Raw genomic sequence first — 22,970 nt, 5'->3', positions numbered from 1 at the left:
ACTAGGGAGTCCCTTGACTAGGGAGTGAGAGGCCAAAGGTTATTGAAACAACAGCAAAGGCCAATATTTTACCTTTGATGGTACAAAAAACCAGATGCTGATCCAAATTGGACTGGAGGAATGACAGAATATGTGCCACGGAGGATAAAAGTTCCTCAACTCACTCTAAGCAAACTAGGTCCTCTAGATGTGATGGTAGATTTTACAAGAAGTCATCTTCCCAGCCTTCAAAGGTACAAATGACGGAATATGATAGGCCCCTGTAACTCAAGACCATGGCTTCAAGAGCCATGCCTTTAAAGCCAGCAACCAAAAAGCAGGATGGAATCCTGGCTCCTGCAACAGAAAGTCTGGACAATCTGGAAGGGCACATGGAGCATCTTCCAGGAGTCTGAATATGTCGGAGTATAGTGTCTTCCTGGGCCAATTCAGTGCAATGAGAATCACAGGAATGCCATCAATCTTGATCATAAGTGGTTGTAAACCCTTACTTATACCGATTGAAATGACTGGCCTCAGAAGATACACAGAGATTAAACAAATCCTCCTACGCAAGTTGTACCAGTTTATCTACAGCCGTCTTTCCCCTACATCCATTCAAAGTGCAGAATTTACACAAGATCTCTCAGCTCTGAAAAGCTGTGCTCTGGATTGAGACAAGTACACACTACAGAGGGATATGTGTTGTTCATATTTCATTACTGAGCTTTACAACCACTTTAAACCTCACTGATCCCACTTAATCACCAGAGCATCCACTGCAAAGGCCCAAGGGTCCATGGATCTGGCAACAAAGCTGTCCAGTTTGTTATTGCATCTAGATGCCAAAGATCCACATCTGCTTTCCCCTACCTGTAACAAAGGGCTTGGGATGTGGACGGTGGACAGGGTGGAATCTGAAGTCCTGCCTAAAAGAGGTTAATGTCCTTTTTCCTTTGAGTGGAGTGACTTCTGGTGCTTCTTTGATGATGGTTGTAGGCCACAGCCATGGAATTATCTTTCTAAAAGCTCATTGGGTGTCCTTGAACTTGAAGAGTCCAGAGTTGAAGGGACAACCAAATTGTCTTAAGTTCTAGAGTGCTGATGGCAAGCTTCTTCCAATAACCAAGTCCCCTGCACCAAGAGGGCATTCAGGACTGCTCCCCAGTTCGACAGACTGGCATGTGTCATGAGAACCTTTCATTTCTGTACAGGAAAGGGCTTCCCTACCTCCAGTGCTGGGTTGGAAATCCACCATGCTATAGAGTCTGGCCAGCATGCTGAGCAGCAACAGTCTGAAATGAAACTAGATGTACAGCACAACCTTGATGGAGGAAGTCATTAGATCCCAGACATGAATCAAGGTCTATCTGTGGGCTCAGAGGGCCTGGGTATGAAAGCGAAAGGCCAGAAATTTGTCCCAAGGCAAGAACATTTGTCCATTTCGAGCACCAGGCTCCAGTACTCCAATCTGTGTAATGGGTTCAACAATGACATCCCAAGATTAAGGATCAAATCAAAGCTCTGCAGGGTGTGCACTGTCTGCTGGATGTTGGCTAACAGAGACAGGGAGGACTGGTCCTTCAACAGGAGACTGTCCAGGTACCACACACCATGAATCCCCTGAGCATGCAGCAGTGCTGAAACCAGGCCAGCAGCTTAGTGAAGGCTTGGGTGGGCCATGGCGACAAATTGATAATGCTAAATACCCACAGCAAAATGCACACAGTGCTGTTGAAATGGAACAATGATGATGTGTAAGTAAACCTCCCTGATGTCTATAGAGACCAGGAAATCCTTGGAAGGAAGGAGGCTATAACATAACTGATTTTCCATGTGTAACTTTTGAACCTGTGGGAACAAATTAAGAGTCTTCATATCCAAAATGGTCTAGGCTCCTCTATTCAGTTTGGGAACTGTAAAAATAAAAAACTTTTTATTGGTACAGGGTAAAATGATCACTGAAGTCAACAGCTGCAGAAGAGCAGCAAGCAGATCCACCCACTGGGAAGGAAGCAAAGTGCAAAACTTCAGCTGAAGCACCTGAAAATGACACTCTGGACCAAGGTATTTGAAATTTCCTGAGACCAGAACCAATCATTGGGAAGAAGTCCTGGAACCAGTCTTGGTTGGTTTGGAGGGCCATGTTTTCTTACAAAAGCATGCTCAGGTCTTAGATTTAGCATTGGAAGACTGGGATGAAAGGAACCTCTGGAATAGAAATCCAACTGGTAATGGCGCAGGCTCCCCTTTCACAGGGAAAGGAAAGTACTCTTGCCCTCTGCTCTCCTCACTGTAATAATCCAAGGAGGGACCAAACAGGCCCCTCAAAGAGTATCCACTCAAGGCATTGCAGAGGAGCTCAACGGACTAGCTTTTAAGCCAAATAATCAAATTCATGTAGAACGACAAAAGACTCGTCTTGGAGATTTGATGAAGTGTACCTGCCAAGTCATTCATGCAGTATCACAAGGCTGTAGGTAAAAGGTCCAAGTAAAGAGCTTTAAAGAGAACTTATTTTTGTCCACAGAATCTTTAAACGAGGTATAATTCACAGTGGCAGGATCTACCACTGGAAATGTCCACATATGTAGAACAATTCCCACACTTTCCTCAATATGATTCGATTTGGTGATGTGTTTCAGGGCAGTAAAAATCTAAATTATGTGAGGCCAGTTCCCACAAAGGACAGTTTCTACTAGCAAGTGCACCAGGAATGTGTTGGCTGATTTAGCTAATTTAAGAGACCCCCATACTGGCTATCTTGCTGTGAGTTGACCCAGGCTGTTCCAGTGCTAAACAGGAGCAAACATCAATAAGGTTAGCTTAAGATGAAGGTAACCCTTCATCTTCATAAAATCTCTGTTACGGATGTGTAATCCTTATCCGACTCCTCAGAAAGAGGGGGATCAATCTCAAATGCCGTCGACTCCTGAAATATGTTGGGCTCAAGGGTGAAATCAAATACTGATTAAGGAGTTGAAGGGAAATGCCAGTGACTCCTGCTAAGTATAGCTTGAATAAGGCCAGAAATTCTATCCCATTAAATCTGACAGTGTGGCAGAGAATTCTTCCCTAGATAGAAAAGAGGAAGCAGATTTGGCAAGCAGGCCAGCAGGTAGGCAGGGAGTCAGAATGGGAGCATTCATCAGAGGAAAGAATACTATGGTCATCAATGGATAAACTACTACCCCTATTTGAGCTAAAAACTAGCTAGACCATCTGTCCCTTTTCTCTAATCTAAAATCTACCATGCTGGTGAATGTCACCCTTGGTGGACTACTTAAACCTCAGCAGCAGTAGAGAGGCGGGAATGCCTTAGTGCCAAGCACTTGTTAGCCATGGAAACCCAGGGAGCACAGCAATAGCTGCAAAGAACTGACGCTAGCTTGGGGTGGAAGGGGTTATACAGGCAATTTTCCTGTAGCCCTCCTTTTTCACCATTTCCAAACACCTGACAGTAGCTGCATATACTGTAAACTAGTCATAACGATTAAAAAGCCTGTGTCCTGTACGACTAGGAAATACAGGTCTATATCACAATGGTAGTCACCGATGAGAGCAAACACTTATGGCAGTCTGTAATTACCACAAAAAAATCTATACCAAATGGTTGTTTAAATAGGAGTTAAAATTAAGGCACCTTAAGGTATAGATGATGGGAGAGATTGATTAGACATTAAAAAGCAGTTCATCTTACTAGGCCATTGAAATCCTGTTTGCAGAGAAAAGATCAGTGATAGTGTTAAGTTATGCCACAGCTGGATGAACAGTGACCAGTCTAAAGGGGTATATAGAAAAGGGAGGGGTAGTGGGAGACCAGAAGGATTCCATATGGGCCTAATCCTGTTCAAACCTCCTGAGAACCTTGGAAATGTGGTTTAGGAGAAGAAGGGCATAACTGAAGCTGGTCATGGATGGATCGAAATTCAGGCAGTTCAGCAGGACCATCACCAGTGCCAGCCAGTTCCCACCCAGTGTCAGTTAGTGTCAAGATTGTCTGCCACACTATCACGGTCCAGCTATAAGTTTCTGATCACCGCCACTACTAGTATGTATAAATAAATAAAAATTCCTGTACAGCTGTACTCAAACATTTGCATACCCAGGCAGAAATCATGAAATTTTGGCATTGATATTAAAATATGTCTAATCATGTTTATTATTTAAGGGTAGTAATCATATGAAGCCATTTATTATCACATAGTTGTTTGGCTCCTTTTTAAATCATAACAGAGATCACAAAAATGGCCCTGATCAAAAGTTTACATACCCTGAAATGTTTGGTCTTGGTACATATAAGGTGACATACTCAGGTTAAAATGGCAGTTAAGGTTAATTTCCAATATCTGTGGCTTTTTAACTTGCAATTAGCACCTGCGTATAAGTAGTCAATTAATTTGTTAGCTCTTATGTGGATGAACTGAGCAGGCTAGATACTGAGCCATGGGGAGCAGAAAAGAACTGGCAAAAGACCTGGTCTTGAATATGCCAATTAGTACTGTTCAATCACTTAAGAAGTGGAAAATTTGGGGATCTCTTGGTACCAAGCCAAGGTCAGGCAGACCAAGAAAGATTGCAGCCACAATTGCTAAAAGAACTGTTTGGATACTGAGCAAAAACCAACATGTAACTTCAGGAGAAATACAGGCTGCTCTTGAAAAAGACAGTGTGGTTGTTTCAAGGAGCACAAAACGACGATAACTGAACACAAATGAGCTACATGGTCGAATTGCCAGAAAGAAGCCTTTAGTGCGCCAATTCCACAAGAAAGCCCAGTTATAATATGCTCGACAACAAAGCCTCACTAGTATTTTTTGTGGCATTGGTGCCACCAGAACTTGACTCAAGATTTGGCTGAACCAAAGCTTTGTAAAGGGGTAGAATTATATCTTTTCCTTTGTGAGTAAATACCTTTTTTAATGCATTCTAATAGTCTGCTAACTTTGCTTGCAATAGCTTGGCATTCTATTGCGGAGCTTGTGATCCACTAGGCCCCCAGATCCTTTTCCATACTTGATTCCCAAAGAGATTCTCCCCCTAGCACGTCTGCTGATAAAAGATATCGGACATTTTGTTGCAACTTTTATGTAATGTAGTGGAATAGTAAAGCTCTAAGTGAACGTGTGTGTTTTACTTTAGGTGAGCTTTATTCCACTTTAATGCTACTCTGCAATGCACCCAGAGGAAAAAAAAAAAAAAAAAAGTTTGCCTAAATTGTTAGCTTAATTTTTTTAAAAACTGAAGTTAAAAGAAGTTCACCTTGGATGGGGTTGTGCATGCCTTTCTCAGGACTGATAAGCAAGCTATCGTCAAAGGACATGGCAGGCTGGGCACTTACCAATACATATTTTTTTTTTAAATGTCTGGTGTTGAACAGCTCTTTTAATCAGCCTCAAAGTGGAATGTGATATTAAAGTCTATTTTTTTAACCAAAGATGAAAAAAAGATGTTATACTTACCTGATCTGTGCAAAGGATATTGCAAAGAGTGGCCCTTTACTTCCTCTTCTGGGGTCCACTGCTGGCACGGTCTGCTCCTCCTCCTCCTTGTGCCCCCATAGCAAGCTGTCTCATGACCGGCTTCTGTCGTATGGACATGCTGGAAAACCAGCATCAAATCAGCGCTGGCAGCCAAAGGCTGTGAACGCAGATTAGTATGTCCTGATGGGAGACGCGGTACCCCTGTCAGAACACAATAGCACAGCAGGGGAGATCTCCATACTAACATTGCTTGTGTTAGTACAGCTGTCATTTTTTTTTTGTTCATCCCAATAGGTTGAACGAAAAAAATAAACTTACAGTGTGTATAAGACTTAAGCGGTGGTTAGCATTTTCTATAGGCCATCTGCAGAATGCATGCTATTCTGCCCATTTGTCCCAGCTCCCTAGTGCCAATGAGAGCTGAGACAGTACTCACATCTGTAGAGTGCGGAATGGATGGGGTTGTGCATGCCTGAATAACAACTGCTATAACCTGAGGCTGACCATATTTCTGTGGCTGTGTATCTGTAAATGATGGCAGCAGGGGCACAGCAGTATACAGGAAGAAGTCATCCAGCATGACAGCATGAAGCAGTTATCTCAACCTCCTAAAATTGGACAGGAGGAAAAAATTCTTCGAGAAACATTGCAGGGGTTACCACAACAAAGTGAATAACACCCAAATCGTCTGCATAAAGAACCACATAATTTGCTACGCACTTCAGATTGTGTTAGTAAAAGCCTTGAGAAGCTTAAGAGAAAAAAATATATATAAAATGGCTAGAAAAAAGAAAAATTGTCCAGATGAGAACAGATCCATCAACAGATCAAGGTTATATGATTTGTTCTGTAGGCAGCCCTAACAAGATTTGTTTTTTTTTACCAGTGTTCAGTCACCTGAAGGTAGCTGCATATTACCCATGGTATATGAATACAAGCCGTGTCCTTTACTGTATGGTAAAGATAAACACCATTTTCTGATCAGTGACATTTCCCTGCAGATGTATTTTTTGTTGTTACAAGCGGTATTAAACCCAAAACCAAAAATGTAATGCAATGCAGCTTGCCAACCATTAGCTCTGGTGGCTGCATTAACTTTCTTTTTCTAGGCTTTTCTCTTTGTTTATCACCTGGTGATCTGGCCAGTTACACACCTCCTGCATTAAAGTGCCCCCACACTGGATGAATGAGCACAGGAGGCACCTTTGGACAGCAGCATTGTCAGTCTGGGGGTTGTCAGATGTACTATCCCCATACTAATTTAATTTATTTTTAAATACTGTTCAGTGGGGAGCAGCTCTTTTACCAAAGACTAAAGGGAAGAATTACCCTTTTGTTGCCAGAGCTACAGTGCCTTGCAAAAGTATTCATACTTGTCATGTTACAACCAAAAATGTAAATGTATTGTATTGGGATTTTATGTGATAGACCAACACAAAGTGGCACATAATTGTTAAGTGGAAGGAAAATGATAAATGGTTTTAAAATATTTTTACAAATAAATATCTGAAAAGTGTGGCGTGCATTTGTATTCAGCCCCCTTGAGTCAATACATTGTAGAAAAACCTCTTGCTGCAATTACAACTGCAAGTCTTTTTGGGTATGTCTCTTACAGATTTGCACATCTAGAAAGTGAAATTGATGAGGAAACGTGTAGGGAGGAGCCAGAGCATGTGACGTCATCGCGCACTGGAACGTGGTGGCCATCTTGTTGGTTTGAAACTTACCATTCATTACATGGTGACATGCGGTATTATATTTATCTTCATGTACGTTTTTTACTACGTTTGAGACAATAAATTTAATTTATAATACTACCATATAAGGATTCTTTCTACATTTTGAATTGGGCTGTCCTCTATGAGGATAATTCTTTTGTAGGTTTACTCTCGAGCTCATTTTGATGTGATGATTTGGAATCAACGAGTACCCAGATCCACGGCTTGCTTTTTGGGTTTCATACAACGCATTTTGACCCATTCGTAACTAGGGGTCAACATGATCTGGTAAGAGGCAGTGTGTGTTTGGTGATGGTGAAGGACTTTTTCTATCTTCTCCTCCCGGCTGTTTTGAGACATCCCTATAATTTCTATCCTTGTGGATTGAACTTTTAAATTTAAATAATGAATATTTGAAGCTCTGAACTTATTTTACCAATTATAACCTAACCCTGCTTAAACTTATCCACAACTTTATCCCTGACCTGTCTGGTGTGTTCCTTCATGATGCTGTTTGTTCACTAATGTTCTCTAACAAATCTCGGAGGACTTCACAGAACAGCTGTATTTATACCGAGATTAAGTTACCCTCAGGTGGACTCTATTAAGAGTAAAAGGGAGCTGAATACAAATGCAAGCCACACTTTTCAGATATTTGTAAAAAAATTTGAACACAATTTTTCATTTTCCTTCCACTTCACAACAATGTGACACTATGTTGGTCTATCACATAAAACCCCAGTAAAATACATTTACGTTTTTGGTTGTAACATGACAAAATGTGGAAAATTTCAAGAGGTACGAATACTTTTCAACAAAATCATGACACCTTTGCGTACTTGCTAATACAACACTATTTAGAAAACAGGCCATTTTTAAGCCATTTCTTTTTTTTTAGATCTCATTTCTGCATTTGAATGTATTAATTTTATGTTGTCTTGCAGAATAGTATTGAAGTCTAAGAAATTATTATGTTTATTGGTGGCAAACCTAAATCTAAAAACTATATAGTGCTTTTGTAGTTTCTATAGAAAAAAAAAAAAGCTATGTAAATATCTCATGCATTCATACAGCCATATCCCAATCAGAAAAATACTGCATTATGGCCACTAGATGGAGCAGACAATCATAAAAAGTAAATATTTTGGTAATAATTAATTTGTTATGGCTATGGGACTGCTCGAAATACTTGCACAGTGAAATGTTCTTTTTTTTTTTTTCTAACAGACCCACAATGTACAGGGATATGACAAATTGTAAACACACACACAAACACTGGATGTACTGATGTTTTTATCAAAAATCCAAATATGTAACTATGTATGTGACTCTTAAGTGTTTCTTTTCGTGATTTCATACTGAAAAAAATCTTCATAGCTATATTTATAAAAAATATAAATTGTACCCTTCTTCACACGTGTATATTGCTCTGGAGCCAAACAGGTAGTCTGGAGCTGACACATATCCATTCTTTATTCTCCCTGGATGCCCACAAGATATACCTGCAAGCAAGACACATCATGTTTTTGCTCCACGCACTATCATGTCTTGATACTGGTTAACATAAATAGTAAAGTTAGGAAATAAAAAACACTTACGTGTACAGAATTCATCGGGATCTGACCAGCTATTGCCACTGCAGGTTATTGTGTTTTCCTTATCAGTCCTCTTAAAACCTGGTATGCACTCAAAATGCAGAACTGTACCATTAAAATAAATGGTAGAGGTTTCTTGAAACAATGCAAAACTAGGTATGCGAGGCTTTTCTTTACATATTGCTGTGGAAAAATCAATAATGTTAGACAACAAACACTAGCACTTCCAATAATTATCATAAGAATAAACATAAAAAAACCTGTGCAAACAAGACTTGAATCACTCCAGGCTCCATTTTCTTGACATACTCTATAGGTCTTCAATAAAGTGAAGGGAAACGAATACCTGAAATACATCACATAAGCAGAAATAGCCTTTAAAATGTTCTGAACATGTATATATAAACCAACCAGTAAAATCACACGACTTTGAACGTTAATGCCATTTCATATTGCATTATTTTTAATAATTTTCAATCCGCATTAGAGCGGTATTAACCATTTCCATACCGGGCAATTTTACACCTTCCTGCCCAGGCCATTTTTCAGGTTTCAGCACTCTTACACTTTGAATGACAATTGCGCGGTCATACAACATTGTACCCAAACTAAAATTTTATCATTTTCTTCACACAACTAGAGCTTTCTTTTGGTGGTATTAAATCACCGCCGGGGTTTTTATTTTTTGCTAAATTAACAAAAAAAGGCTGAAAATTTTGAAAAAAAAAAAACAAAACACGTTTTTCTTTGTTTCTGTTATAAAAGTTTTGCAAATAAATAATTGTTCTTCATAAATTTAGGCCAAGATGTATTCTACTACATGTCTTTGATGAAAATAACCCAAATTAGGATGTATTTTTTAGTTTGTAGGAAAGTTATAGAGTTCACAAACTATGGTATAGATCTGAATATTGATCAATCCTGAAGTACTGACAGCCAATCTAATTTCATGAGGTCCAAGAATGTCAGAATAGTACAGATATCCCCCAAATTACCCCTTTTTGCAAAGCAGACAGTCCGGCATACCTCATAAGAGGCATGGCGAGTTTTTTGAAGTTGTATTTTTTTTTGTCATAATTTTTCGGAAAATGAAAAAATTAAAAAATTATTTTCACTTTTTTTTTACATACTGTCACCAGTGCAGTACAGTGTCATCATATAACTGGCATGGCGGTGATCAGGGACACTGACTGGTGACAGTATGCAAACAAAAAAAACAAAAATTTTATATATATATAAATTTTTTTTTTTTTGTTTATTATTTTTAATTTTTTATTACATTTTTTTTCTTTTTTTTAAGATTTTTTTTCATATTTCACTATGTCCAAAGTAGTACAATGTTACCATAGTAACATTGTACTACTTTGGGGAAGTGATCAGTATTTTTTTTTTTTTTTACACAATTTTCTTATAGCAAAGAATTACTTTGTTATAGGCAAGCATTTACCAGAATGACATCGATTCATTCAGGGTTTTTTTTTTTTTTTTTTTGTGCTTAGCTGTGATTTGGCCACAGCTAATCACATGACATGTGCATGTGATCGCTGTGACCATTCACAGCTAGACACTAGTATACAATGGATGGCATGAATGAAGCCATCCATTGTATACAACTGTCATGTGACCTGATGTGATTGGTCACAGCAGGTCACATGGCCCCGGCAACAGGGGCCGGTACTCAGATCTGTCATCGGCCGTGTCCGAGGTACACAGCCAGTGACAGATCGCGCCGCTGCGTGGCTCTGCAAGCGCGAAAACTGCACATGCCCGGGAGTACGCCATATGGTGTCCACCCGGAAATCTACAGCATTTTGCCGGCCGCCAAACGGCTATTGGCCGGGCGGCTATTGGTTAAACCCAAAAGCAATTATATTGCAACTTACCAATTCCTAGATGTGATGCCTGCATTAGTTTTCTTTGTTAGACTTTCTTTCCTTTTATGTCATCTGGTGATCCAGCTAGTAAGGCCTCATGTACACATGGCTTAAAAAAAACCCTTAGCGTTTTTTTTTTTCAGCCTGTAAAAACACCTCTATATTAGCCTATGTGTTCATGCACAAATAGACACTTACAGGTGTATTAGAAGAGGAGCGTTTACAGGCTGAAAAAACAAAACAAAAATAAAAAACCCATCACAAGAGCATTCAGGAGAGTAGCTGAAAGGCAGAAAAGAAATGCTAGATGCACCTAAACACATCTAAACATTATAAATAATGTTAATGCTTTCCAGTGACCAGAATAAAGTAATATTTTAACTAATGGAATCCATTAATGCTCAAACGCTTGCTGCGCCTAAACGCATGAGCAATACGCAGCTTTAGGTGTTCTTTTTAAAAAGGGTTTTTTCTTGATAGGAATTCTGGCATTCAGAAGCACAAAGCAGATACGCTGTGTGTGCATGAGGCCTAACTCTGTTGTATTTCAACAGAGCAAGCTCTCCTGCAAATGTATCATTAAGAGTGTTGAGACAAACCATTAACCACGGATGGGGTGCTTACAATGATCATCTTTTTAATAAAAAATTATTTATGCAAAACTTTTATCCCAAAGAAAAAACATTGTTGCTGTAACTGCTTGCGTAACTGCAGTGTGAGCTTGAGTTTGGCTTCAATTTGTTAGTGTATCTAAATCTGCTAGCACATGTAACACTCCCCTACTCCCCAGACTAACAATGCTGTTGTCCAAAGGTGCCCCTGTGTTTCCTAATCCAAAGTGGGGGCACTTTAACCGCTTGTCGTCCAGCCACAGTATATATACTGCGGCAGGGCGGCAGCGCTGTGCCCAGCGACGTTTTAAAACGTAATTTTGCATATCGGGTAGGGGGCGCGAGCTCCTACCCACGCCGCCGATCACGGCCGCAGGTGTCAATCAGGGTCCCGGCCAGTCATTACCCGCCGGGTCCCGGCAATTACCAGCAATCACTGACAGGGAGCACGGCTGCAGTGTTTACACTGCAGCTCTGCTCCCTGTCAGTTCACAACACACTGTTCCTGAGAGTGTTGTTTAGCTCTCCGGATCAGCATGTTCCTGTGAAGTACACACCCTTGCCCACTAGTAAAACTCTCCCCTCACACCGTTAACCCTTTGATTGCCTAAAAATGTTAACCCCTTCCTCCCCAGTGCCATTAGTACAGTGTCAGTGTTTTTATTTGCACTGATCACTGTATTGGTGTCACTGGGAATGTCAGCGACCCCAAGTTAGTTCCCTCCAGTGTCAAAATGTCCACCGCAGTCCCGCCATAAGTCGCTGATCACTGTCAGAAATCGCTGATCACACCATTATTAGTATAAAAAAAATCCCAGTATCTTTCCTGCCATTTGTAGACACTACAACTTTCACGTAAACCAATTAATTTACACGTATTGGGATTTTTTTTTAGCAAAGACATGTCGCAGAATACATTTTGGCCGAAATTTATAACGAAATTTGATTTTTACATTTTTTTACTGGACATGTTTTATAGCAAAAAGTCCAAAATATTGTTTCTCTCAAAATTGTCAGCCTTTTTTTTTATAGCGCAAAAAATAAAACCGCACAGGCGATCAAATACCACAGAAAGAAATCTCAATTCATGGGAAAAAAAGGACGTAAATTTAATTTGGGTGCAGTGTTGCATGACCCCGCATTTATCAGTTAAACGCAGCGACGTAACACAAACCGCTTCTTTAACCGCTTCCTGACTGCCCTATAGCAGAAATACTGCTACAGGGTGGCATGGGTGCGCAAAATCACATATACATACATATACATACACACACACACACATACAGGTGAAACTCGAAAAATTAGAATATTGTGCAAAAGTTCATTTATTTTAGTAATGCAACTTAAAAAGGTTAAACTAATATATGAGATAGATTCATAACATGCAAATCAAGATAGTTCAAGCCGTGATTTGTCATAATTGTGATGATTATAGCTTACAGCTCATGAAAACCCCAAATCCACAATCTCAGAAAATTAGAATATTACATGCAATCAATAAAACAAAGATTGCACGTAGAATATCGGACCTCTGAAAAGTATAAGCATGCATATGTACTCAGTACTTGGTTTGGGCCCCTTTTGCAGCAATTACTGCCTCAATGCGGCGTGGCATGGAAGCTATCAGCCTGGGGCACTGCTGAGGTGTTATGGAAGACCAGGATGCTTCAATAGCGGCCTTCAGTTCTTCTGCATTGTTTGGTCTCATGTCTCTCATCTTTCTCTTGGCAACGCCCAATAGATTCTCTATGGGGTTCAGGTCAGGCGAGTTTGCTGGCCAATCAAGCACAGTAATCCCACGGTCATTGAACCAGGTTTTGGTGCTTTTGGCAGTGTGGGCAGGTGCCAAGTCCTGCTGGAAAATGAAGTCAGCATCCCCATAAAGCTCGCCTGCGGAAGGAAGCATGAAGTGCTCCAAAGTCTCCTGGTAGACGGGTGCGTTGACCCTGGACTTAATGAAGCACAGTGGACCAACACCAGCAGATGACATGGCTCCCCAAATCAACACAGACTGTGGAAACTTCACACTGGACTTCAAGCATCTTGCAGTGTGTGCCTCTCCATTCTTCCTCCATACTCTGGGTCCTTGGTTTCCAAATGAGATGCAAAAGTTGCTCTCATCAGAAAAGAGGACTTTGGACCACTGAGCAACAGACCAGGTCTGTTTTTCTTTAGCCCAGGTAAGACGCTTCTGACGTTGTTTGTTGTTCAGGAGCGGCTTGACAAGAGGATATATGACATTTGAAGCCCATGTCCAGGATCCGTCTGTGTGTGGTGGCTCTTGATGCACTGACTCCAGCCTCAGTCCACTTCTTGTGAAAGTCCCCAACACTTTTGAATGGTCTTTTCCTGACAATCCTCTCCAGGCTCATCCCTGCTGCTTGTTCACCTTTTTCTTCCACGCTTTTCCCTTCCACATAACTTTCTATTAATGTGCTTTGATACAGCACTTTGGGAACATCCAACTTCTTTTGCAATTACCTTTTGAGGCTATCCCTCCTTACGGAGGGTGTCGATGATTATTTTCTGCACAACTGTCAGGTCAGCAGTCTTTCCCATGATTGTGATTCCTACTGAACCAGACTGAGAGACCATTTAAAGGCTCAGGAACCCTTTGCAGGTGTTATGGCTTAATTAGCTGATTAGAGTGGGACACTTTGAGCCTAGAATATTGCACCTTTTCACAAAATTCTAATTTTCTGAGATTGTGGATTTGGGGTTTTCATGAGCTGTAAGCCATAATCATCACAATTATGACAAATCACGGTTTGAACTATCTTGCTTTGCATGTAATGAGTCTATCTCATATATTAGTTTCACCTTTTAAGTTGCATTACTGAAATAAATTAACTTTTGCACGATATTCTAATTTTTTGAGTTTCGCGTGCGTGTATACATATATATACACCTATACATACACACATGATTTGTGCTCCCGTGGTTTTCACGACCCTTCCAAATGGCGCCAGATTTCCCGTAAGTACACCAGTCATCACATTTAACCCCTTTACTGCCAGGAACACGCTCATACACAATAAACCTCCATTGCTAGTATAGTGTCTGAACGTATCAATATCTTTGATCAGATCAGCACTATACCAGCGTTCACATTAGTATAGCATCCCCAAAAACGCAGCGTTAGCGGGATCAGCCCCAGCACCTGGGTTTAGCCCCAACGCTTACCCCCCCCTTCTCCCCCAGCAAGTGCAGTGTCAGTAGGTCACTTGATACATTGCACACAAAACCGCAGTGTTGGCAGAATCAGGCCTGATCTGTGTTAGCACTTGTCAGTAAATTTTGATGACTCTCATATGCAGCAGAGTGCCAGTACTAGTGCCGCGCTACCTTTTGGCGAACTGGAGAGTACCAGAGGTCTAGTACATCTTGGTCTTTCACATATCTCTTAGATTGTAAGCTCCCAGGATCAGTCCCCTCCTAACCCTCTTGTATTGAACTGTATTGTTGCTGTATTGTCTCCTGTTATACAGTAAAGCGCTCAGCAAACTATTGGCGCTATATAAATCCTGTATAATAATAATACCAGCACTGCAGTATGACTTGGCAACGTGGTGAGTCCCATAAGTGCAGTACAAGCCGGTGCGGTGTGGAGCACAAGTATTGTCCCGCAGCCACCAAGAATTCGCACACATCCCATAGAGCTCCTAGTATCCTTCCGGATGTGCTTGCAAATCCCGATTGACAGCCCACAAATTCTGCAGCACCCGTACTTCCCCCATTCACTGCCCAACCCGGAATTCAGAATGAAATAGCAACCCTCAACATGGGCATTACTAAAAGAAATGAATTGCGGTTGTATTGGTCCGCAGACCCGATTCATCATATGCCCGTGTTCTCTGCTGCCATGGCCAGGCATAGATATGAGAGTATGTGTTTTATGCATTTCAATGACAATACACTCTGTCATCCTCGGGGTGACCCTGAATTTGATTGGCTCCACAAAATTCAGCCCCTTGCAAATCACCTTAACCAAAAATTTGCAGATGTCTATACTCCCCGGCAAAACATCTGCGTTGATGAGTCCGATTCATTTTTCTGGCCGCCTTGCATTCAAACAATTTCTCTCCTGCAAGCGTGCCAGATATGGGGTCAAGATGTAGAAGACCTGTGAGACGACAACAGGCTATACTTATAAGTTTCAGATTTACGAGGGAAAAGATAGTCACGTGGAGCCCCCCGGATGCCCAGACTACATGGGGAGCAGTGGCAAGATCGTTTGACTTGGTGTCATCTTTTTTCCATATGGGGTACCACATATACTTGGACAATTTTTATTCAAGTGTGCCACTATTTAGACATTTGTACAATCTTGGAACTGGCACATGTGGCAAAGTGTGACCTAATGTGTGCCCACCATTAGAAGTGGGTGGATGCAGGGCGGTATATTCTAATGGTGGGCATACCACACACTTTTTCTGGCAGAGATTTCTTCTCTTTTTTTCCATTCAGTCCACAGGCTGCATACAAAAAAAAAAAAAAAAAAAAAAAAGAACATAGCATATATACCCAACGAGGACCAGCGGCTGGATTTTGAATGGTTATACCAGGATGCTGCAGGCATCATCCTGGTATAATTTTTTTCAGCCGGCGATCGGCTTTCATGTAAAAGAAATTCTAGTGGCTAATTAGCTGCAGGATTGCTTTTACAAGCAGCGGGAGATGATGCCCCGGCTGCCTTCCACAGCCTTCTCGGGCAGTCCCATTCCATCGGGGGAACCTGAGAATGCAGCCGGTGTTTCTGCCAGCTGACCATAGAGCTGATTGGAGACCAGAGTGGTGCCAATCATCTCTATAGTCTAAGAATTCGGAAGCTACAAGCATTTCATCACTTCAGTTTCGCAGGATATAAACAGCGCCATTTGTAAATTGGGAAAGCATCTGATCACACCGATCTTGGTTTGATTAGATAATGTAAGGACAGAGGAGATATCCAGAGTCTGATAGACTCCAGATTTCTCAAAGAAGAATATATGACAATGCCCATTGAAGTTATAGGGGATATTTGCATTCCCTGTGATAGCATTAAAAGTGATAAAAAAAAAAAAAAAATATGAAAAGGTACAGTGTAAAAATAAAAAAAAATCAAAATAACTTTAAAAAAAACAAAAAAAAACAAAAACTTGCCCATACATGTGAGGTATCGTCGCGAATGTCAGATCAAGGGCAGTAATTCTAACACTAGACCTACTCTGTAAATCTAAAATGCTAGCTATTAAAAGGCTTTTAAAGCATTGCCTATGGATATTAAAAATGTATGCAGTTTGTTGCCATTGCACGGGGCATGCGCAATTTTAAAGCATGTCATGTTTGGTATCTATTTACTCGGCATACTATCATCTTTTATATTTTACCAAATAATTGCCCAGTGTATTGTGTTTTTGTGCATTAAAAGTAAAAAAAGTGTATTTTTTTTAAAAAATTGCTTTTGAAAAATCGCTGCGCAAGTGCCAAAAAAAATTGTAGTACCCACCATTTTATTCACTAGGGTGTCTGCTTTAAAAAAATATATAATGTTTGCGGGTTTAAATTAATTTCCTAGCAAAAAAGACTGATTTTTTTCATGTGAACAAAAAGTGTTAGAAAAGGCTTGATCTTCAGGTGGTTAGAAGAGTGAATGATGTGTGGCATAAACTTCTAATGCTGGGCATAAAACACCCCCACCCCCCAATTTGGAACATCATTTAATGAACAACAAAAAAAGAAAATATTTAAATTAACAAATGGGGCTGTAAACATGAAGGTGGTGAAAATGAATTATAAATGTTTAGCAAGATGGAATATTAAAGTGAGAGCGGCACATATGCCACAAGTAGAAAAGTCACCTATGTGTTGGAAGGGATGTGGGACTAAGGGCACAAGGCACATATATTAAGTGCCTCGTATGGGTTGCGCTTAATGTTTGTGTGAAACAATGCAAATATCCTGAATTTTCATTTTTTAATTGTATTTGGATTTATGATGTTGATACACATATCACATTTATGTTTGAAAACATTATGATCCTTTGTATTGGGATACATGTAACTAAGACACATTTAATTTAGTAACCCAGTGCAACATTTGTATTCTTATATTTTTAGTTCAGCATTGGTATTATGTGTTTGTGAGTGTAGCTGTGGGAGTTTTTTATTTTTAATTTTGTTTGATGTTGAGCACCAAGCACAGTTTTTCTACCTGCTCTATTTAGTAATTAACTTTATTCAAACCTAAAAAAATAAACTTTCTGCCTTTACATACTCTAACTTGAAATAATCAATAATGTGAAAAGCTAAGAACCTCCACCATATATTTTTTATGGTCTGATTCCTCCCCACTGGGGAGATTCAACCCTCCATATGTCCTGGTGACCATAGTCTCAGACAGAAAGAAAGTGAGGAGAAATCTTAAATTTTAGAGTTGTTACATTGGAAAATGGATGCCCAGTGGTTGCAGGAGGACTATATTAATTTTGGGTGCCTATCTGCAATCAAGCACTACTAGTCAGAAAACAAGGAAGAGTTGTTGATATCTACATAATCTTTACAACCGTGAAAGCGTGCTCGACTGTCGTTTCCGTGCTATCAACACTGAGACCGGGATATCCAGTGACAGCCCCGGGTCGCCTACAAACTGTGGATTCTTCTCTGAAGAGGAGAAATTATAGTCGGCTTAAAAAATGAATAAATAGTGTAGGTGTCAGTCAGTATTAGTGTTATTGTTAGAGGCAGGGGCCCTGATTCACTATTGGGCGTGGGCGCATATTCATGGGCTTAAGCCCAATTTTCATGGGCGTCTGTCTATTTTTTACCCTGCAACCTAATTCACTATTGAGCAGAGCCCATAAGCAGATGTCCAATCTAATTCACAAAAAGACACACGCCCGGAATCAGACTCACAAAGCAGACTTGCTAAGAAGCACGTCTAACACCATGAAAAATCACTGTAGAGACATGTTTACTTAGAAATTTGCTTTAGGAAAATTAAGAATGTGTTAAAAATCGTTTTTTTGAAGGAAATCGACACAGTAAAAATTTAGACGCCCGTGCAGTGTCTTTGGCAGATACAAATGAGCATGTGCAGAACACATTTTAGACCTCTGCCATGGGCGTTTGTTTTTTAGCCACTGACTAATAGTGAATCTTACTGTGGATTCCTCTGACAGCCGGTACTCGGTCGCGACTACTGTGTTTAATAAACAGCACTCAGCATATCTTCATGTAATCTAACTAGATTTCCTTAGTTCTAATGATTCTATTTTTGTTTCTTATCCTTTATAATTATTTCTGTAATGATTTTACTTATTTCAAAGGTCTAGATAATATTTATTTTGACAGCTGAATGTAATAATAAAGGTCCGCAATAAAAAAAAAAAAAAAAAAAAAAAAAACAGCGTGGGTCCCCCCTCTCATCCTTACCAAGCCCTTCAGGTCTGGTATGGATATTAAGGGGGAACTCCACACTGAAATTTAAAAAAAAAAACAGCGTGGGTCCCCCCCAATATCCATACCAGACCCTTATCCGAGCATGCAGCCCGGCAGGTCAGGAAAGGGGGGGGGACAAGCGAGCGCCCCCCCCCCCTCCTGAACCATACCAGGCCACATGCCCTCAACATGGGGGGGGTGCTTTGGGGCACCCAAGAGGCTATCTGACATTTCTTATATAGGTATGGGGCGGGGCCAGCCGGGGACATCATCCGAGTGACCCGCCCCATGTCACATGGGAACAGCAAGCATGTGACATGGGGCGGGTCACTCTGATGATGTCCCCGGCTGGCCCCGCCCCATACCTATATAAGAAATGTCAGTTAGCCTCTTCTTCACAAGGCTGGAAGCCTCGGACGGGAGCGGAACCTTTTTTTTTTTTTCTTTTTTCGGGTCCCTGCCGCCGCCGCGATTGACGTTGGATCTACTTCGGGGGACATTGTTTTATTAAAGGACTTGTCAAAGACTCTGTACTGTGTTTTTTTTACACCACACTTAGTTTTTTTGTGAATAAGTCTGCTGGACCATGTACCGCAGACTCGTTCACGAAGGGGGGGGGGGCCGGGATCTGGGGGCCCCCTTGTTAAAGGGGGCTTCCAGATTCTGATAAGCCCCCCGCCCGCAGACCCCCACAACCACCGGCCAGGGTTGTGGGGAAGAGGCCCTTGTCCTCATCAACATGGGGACAAGGTGCTTTGGGGGGGAGCCCCCCCGCCCCAAAGCACCCCCCCATGTTGAGGGCATGTGGCCTGGTATGGTTCAGGAGGGGGGGGGGCGCTCGCTCGTCCCCCACCCCTCTCCTGACCTGCCGGGCTGCATGCTTGGATAAGGGTCTGGTATGGATATTGAGGGGGACCCACGCTGTTTTTTTTTTTTTTATTTCAGTGTGGAGTTCCCCCTTAATATCCATACCAGACCTGAAGGGCTTGGTAAGGATGAGAGGGGGGGACCCACGCTGTTTTTTTTAATATTTATTTAATTCACGGAAATAATTTGAAATTCAGCTGTCAGTGGGAAACCCCGATGACAGCTGAAACATTCCTTCTGTCCCTGCAGAGAGCTCCGCTATTATATTTGACATTAAAAAGTATAGAGACTGCAACATTGTATCTATTTGTATCCATTCCGGATATAGATGTTTTTATTCGGATACAAATAGATACAATGTTGCAACCTTTATACTTTTTAATGTCAAATATAATAGCGCAGCTCTCTGCAGGGACAGAAGTAATTACTTTGCTATTATATTTGCAGGCCGTAGATGGGGCGAAAATCGAACAATTTTTTTACCATTGGTGGTAACGTCGGCCCATTGAACAACCGATTTTTTTTTTTTTTTTTTTTTTTTTTTTTAAAACGGTCAGTTTTCGCCCCATCTATGGCCTGCATTTTTCTTTTTCTTATTCTTCTTTTTCTTGCAGGTCATGGCTCATGTGCAGATTTTTTATCTGTTAAAAGATCAGCCAATTTGCCGATCATTGCAGCTAAAATCGGCCGATCTGCAAAATCGGCCAATTTTTATCCAAATTTACCAATTAAAAAAAGTTGCAAAATCCCCAAAAATGGCTGACCAATTAACCCACTAACGGGCCGAAAATCAGCCGATTTTTTTTGTGGACGATTTTAGACCCATGTAAAGCAGGCCATAGATGGGTCTAAAATTGGCCGATTTTTCTGCCGAAAAAAAAATCGAACGATTTTCGGGCCGTTAGTGGGTTAATTGGTCAGCTGTTTTTCGGGATTTTGGCACATTTTTTTTATCAGTAAATTTGGAACAAAAAATTTTCAACTTTACTAGTAAACAAAATATGCTAAAATCCCAAAAAATTGCCGACCAATTATCCCAATAACGGAAGAGGCCCTTGTCCCCATTAACATGGGGACAAGGTGCTTTGGGGGGGAGCCCCCCTTCCCCAAAGCACCCTCCCATGTTGAGGGCATGTGGCCTGGTATAGTTCAGGAGGGGGGGGCACTCGCTCGTCCCCCCCCCCTTTCCTGACTTGCCGGGCTGCATGCTCGGATAAGGGTCTGGTATGGATTTTGGGGGGATCCCCAAGCTGTTTTTTTTTTATTTCAGCGTGGAGTTCCCCCTTAATATCCATACCAGATCCGAAGGGCTTGGTACGGATGGGAGGGGGGACCCCACGCTTTTTTTTTTTTTTTTTTTACATTCAGCTGTCAGTGGGGAACCCCGCTGACAGTTGAAACATTAACACATGGCTGTCGCTCCTACAATCCCGCATGAGTTATGTTATCAACTCATGCAGCATTTTAGTAGCGAAAACCAATGCAGCGCTCATGTTTCAGCTGTCGGCGGAGTTCCCCAGACAGTTGATGTAAAAGTATTGCAGGGAATTATAAACAATTTGTAAAAAACCCGGCGTGGGGTCCCCCCTCCCATCCATACTAAGCCCTTCGGGTCTCGTATGGATGTTAAGGGGTAACTCCACACTGAAATTAAATAAAAAACAGCATGGGGTACCCCCCAAAATTCATAACAGATACTTATCTGAGCATGCAGCCCAGCAGGTCAGGAAAGGGGGGGGGGGGGGACAAGCGAGCGCCTCCCCCCCTCCTGAACCATACCAGGCCACATGCCCATACCAAATTATTCAAACATTTGTAAACAGACCAATTAACTGAAATGGTTTGGCATTTGTACCCCAAATATGACGTTCCCTGAGGCATTGGTAAACCGAGGTACGCCTGTATTAGTATTGCAATCCTTTGTATTGGGATACATAGAACCAACATACATCTGAATTGGCAACATAGCACAACATTTGTGTCACATTGGAGATATCTGGTAGTTACACTGACCTTGCCCAGGGACCTAAGATTGATTCACAGCACAGAAATACAGGCTGGATTAGCAATGTAGCTCCGTGGGTTAGTGGTTAGCACTACTGCCTCACAACTCTAGGGTTGTCGGTTTGAATCCCAACCACGGCAAGGAAGTAGCATGATCTCCGTGTGTGGCTGTCTTCAAATAGATGTTCTGGCAACATCTTTGCTTTCTGTCTAAATGATCCCTAAAATGTGAATTAGAATGAGGCCTTGTCTGTTGAAACACCTTCAAAGCTGCACCTTATGTGAATGTCATACAATGGAATAAGATAAGTGCCTGTACCACTAATAGATTTGATAATGATGGTTTACACTCCACCCACTTTTGTGAAGGATTTGGCAAGCAAAGAGCTGACAGAGAGAGAGAAGAGCGAGCCAGTGAGACGAAGAAGAGTGAGCGAGAGATACATACTGAAGAGTGATAAAGACAAACATTCAGAAGAGTGAGAGAGAAGAGCGAGCCAGTGAGACAAAGAAGAGTGAGCGAGAGAGAAAAGACTTGGTTGGTGAATCCACACATCAAACTTGTCACAAATACTGGCATGGATTTTTCCACCAAATACAAAGCAGACCCTTATCCCAGCAGGCAGGTACCGCACGCCTTCAAAGATTTATTTCCTTTGTTGATTTTCCTGCTTCGCTCACACTATATGCAATTGAAAATTACTGTTTAAGTTGCCAATTTTACTGTGTTTTCTAGAGAATTACTAACTAGTTGTGTTTTCAATTGTGTGTAGCATTGCGATTTCTATTTGAGTCTAGATGTTAAATTGCTAATAAATGGCCAAAATCTTCAAATACCTTTGAACTCTCGCTGCAACAAATGGCGTACGTTAATACACTCACATCCACATTCATTATATCCAATATCAGGTACGATGTCAATTCACAAATCGCACCTGAAATTGCACACCCTGGATGCGACTTGTCATGCGATTGGCATGGCCAGCAATTTGCCCTTTGCATGGCAAATTGCACACAATGTTACTGGGGGCTAACACCACTGTCACATCTAATCCGATGCGGCAATTGCCCAACTTACAGTGAAGTTGCACGAGTTCACAATCCAATTGGATGTGAACAGAGCCTACAGTGGTCTACGATTTGCAAGTCGCCTGTCATGCCAATTGCATGGCAATCGCAAACAATGTTACTGGGGGCTACCCGGTCACATTAAAGCAGATTTCTAAGTGGTGTTATTGACACCACAGTCACATCATGTGACTTGCATAGAAGTTGCATGATTTCAAAGTTAGGGTACATGGTGATTTCAAGTGCAATTTGCAAAACAATCGACACCGATCTCTCAGCAAATTGCATGAAAAGCAGTGTATTCATTACTCTATTATTACTTGCGGCTCCTACCAAGTTTGAACCACAACAAT

At 41.3% G+C, this 22,970-nt stretch overlaps 1 protein-coding gene across 3 annotated transcripts in view; it reads right to left on the bottom strand.

The window, feature by feature from the left end:
* LOC149469994 (C4b-binding protein alpha chain-like) overlaps nucleotides 1–22,970 on the bottom strand; it is a 230,459-nt gene that overhangs the window by 58,870 nt on the left and 148,619 nt on the right. For all 3 annotated transcript variants that reach the window (XR_016311453.1, XM_089668329.1, XM_089668330.1), the window contains exons 10-12: nucleotides 9,036–9,121; nucleotides 8,779–8,958; nucleotides 8,586–8,682 (exon numbers count right to left, since the gene is read on the bottom strand). Coding sequence is in view for 2 of the 3 variants with exons in the window: in XM_089668329.1 (XP_089524455.1) it covers nucleotides 8,586–8,682; nucleotides 8,779–8,958; nucleotides 9,036–9,121 (363 nt within the window). In the remaining variant the exon portion in view is untranslated. The remainder of the gene's footprint in view (nucleotides 1–8,585; nucleotides 8,683–8,778; nucleotides 8,959–9,035; nucleotides 9,122–22,970) is intronic.

This window comes from Staurois parvus, unplaced genomic scaffold (genome assembly GCF_062004578.1).
Source record: "Staurois parvus isolate SC_StPar_1 unplaced genomic scaffold, SC_StPar_1.0 ptg000056l, whole genome shotgun sequence".
NCBI classification, from domain to species: Eukaryota; Metazoa; Chordata; class Amphibia; order Anura; family Ranidae; genus Staurois; species Staurois parvus.
Note: the sequence above shows the minus strand (reverse complement) of the source record. Positions and strands in the feature narration are given on the sequence as shown.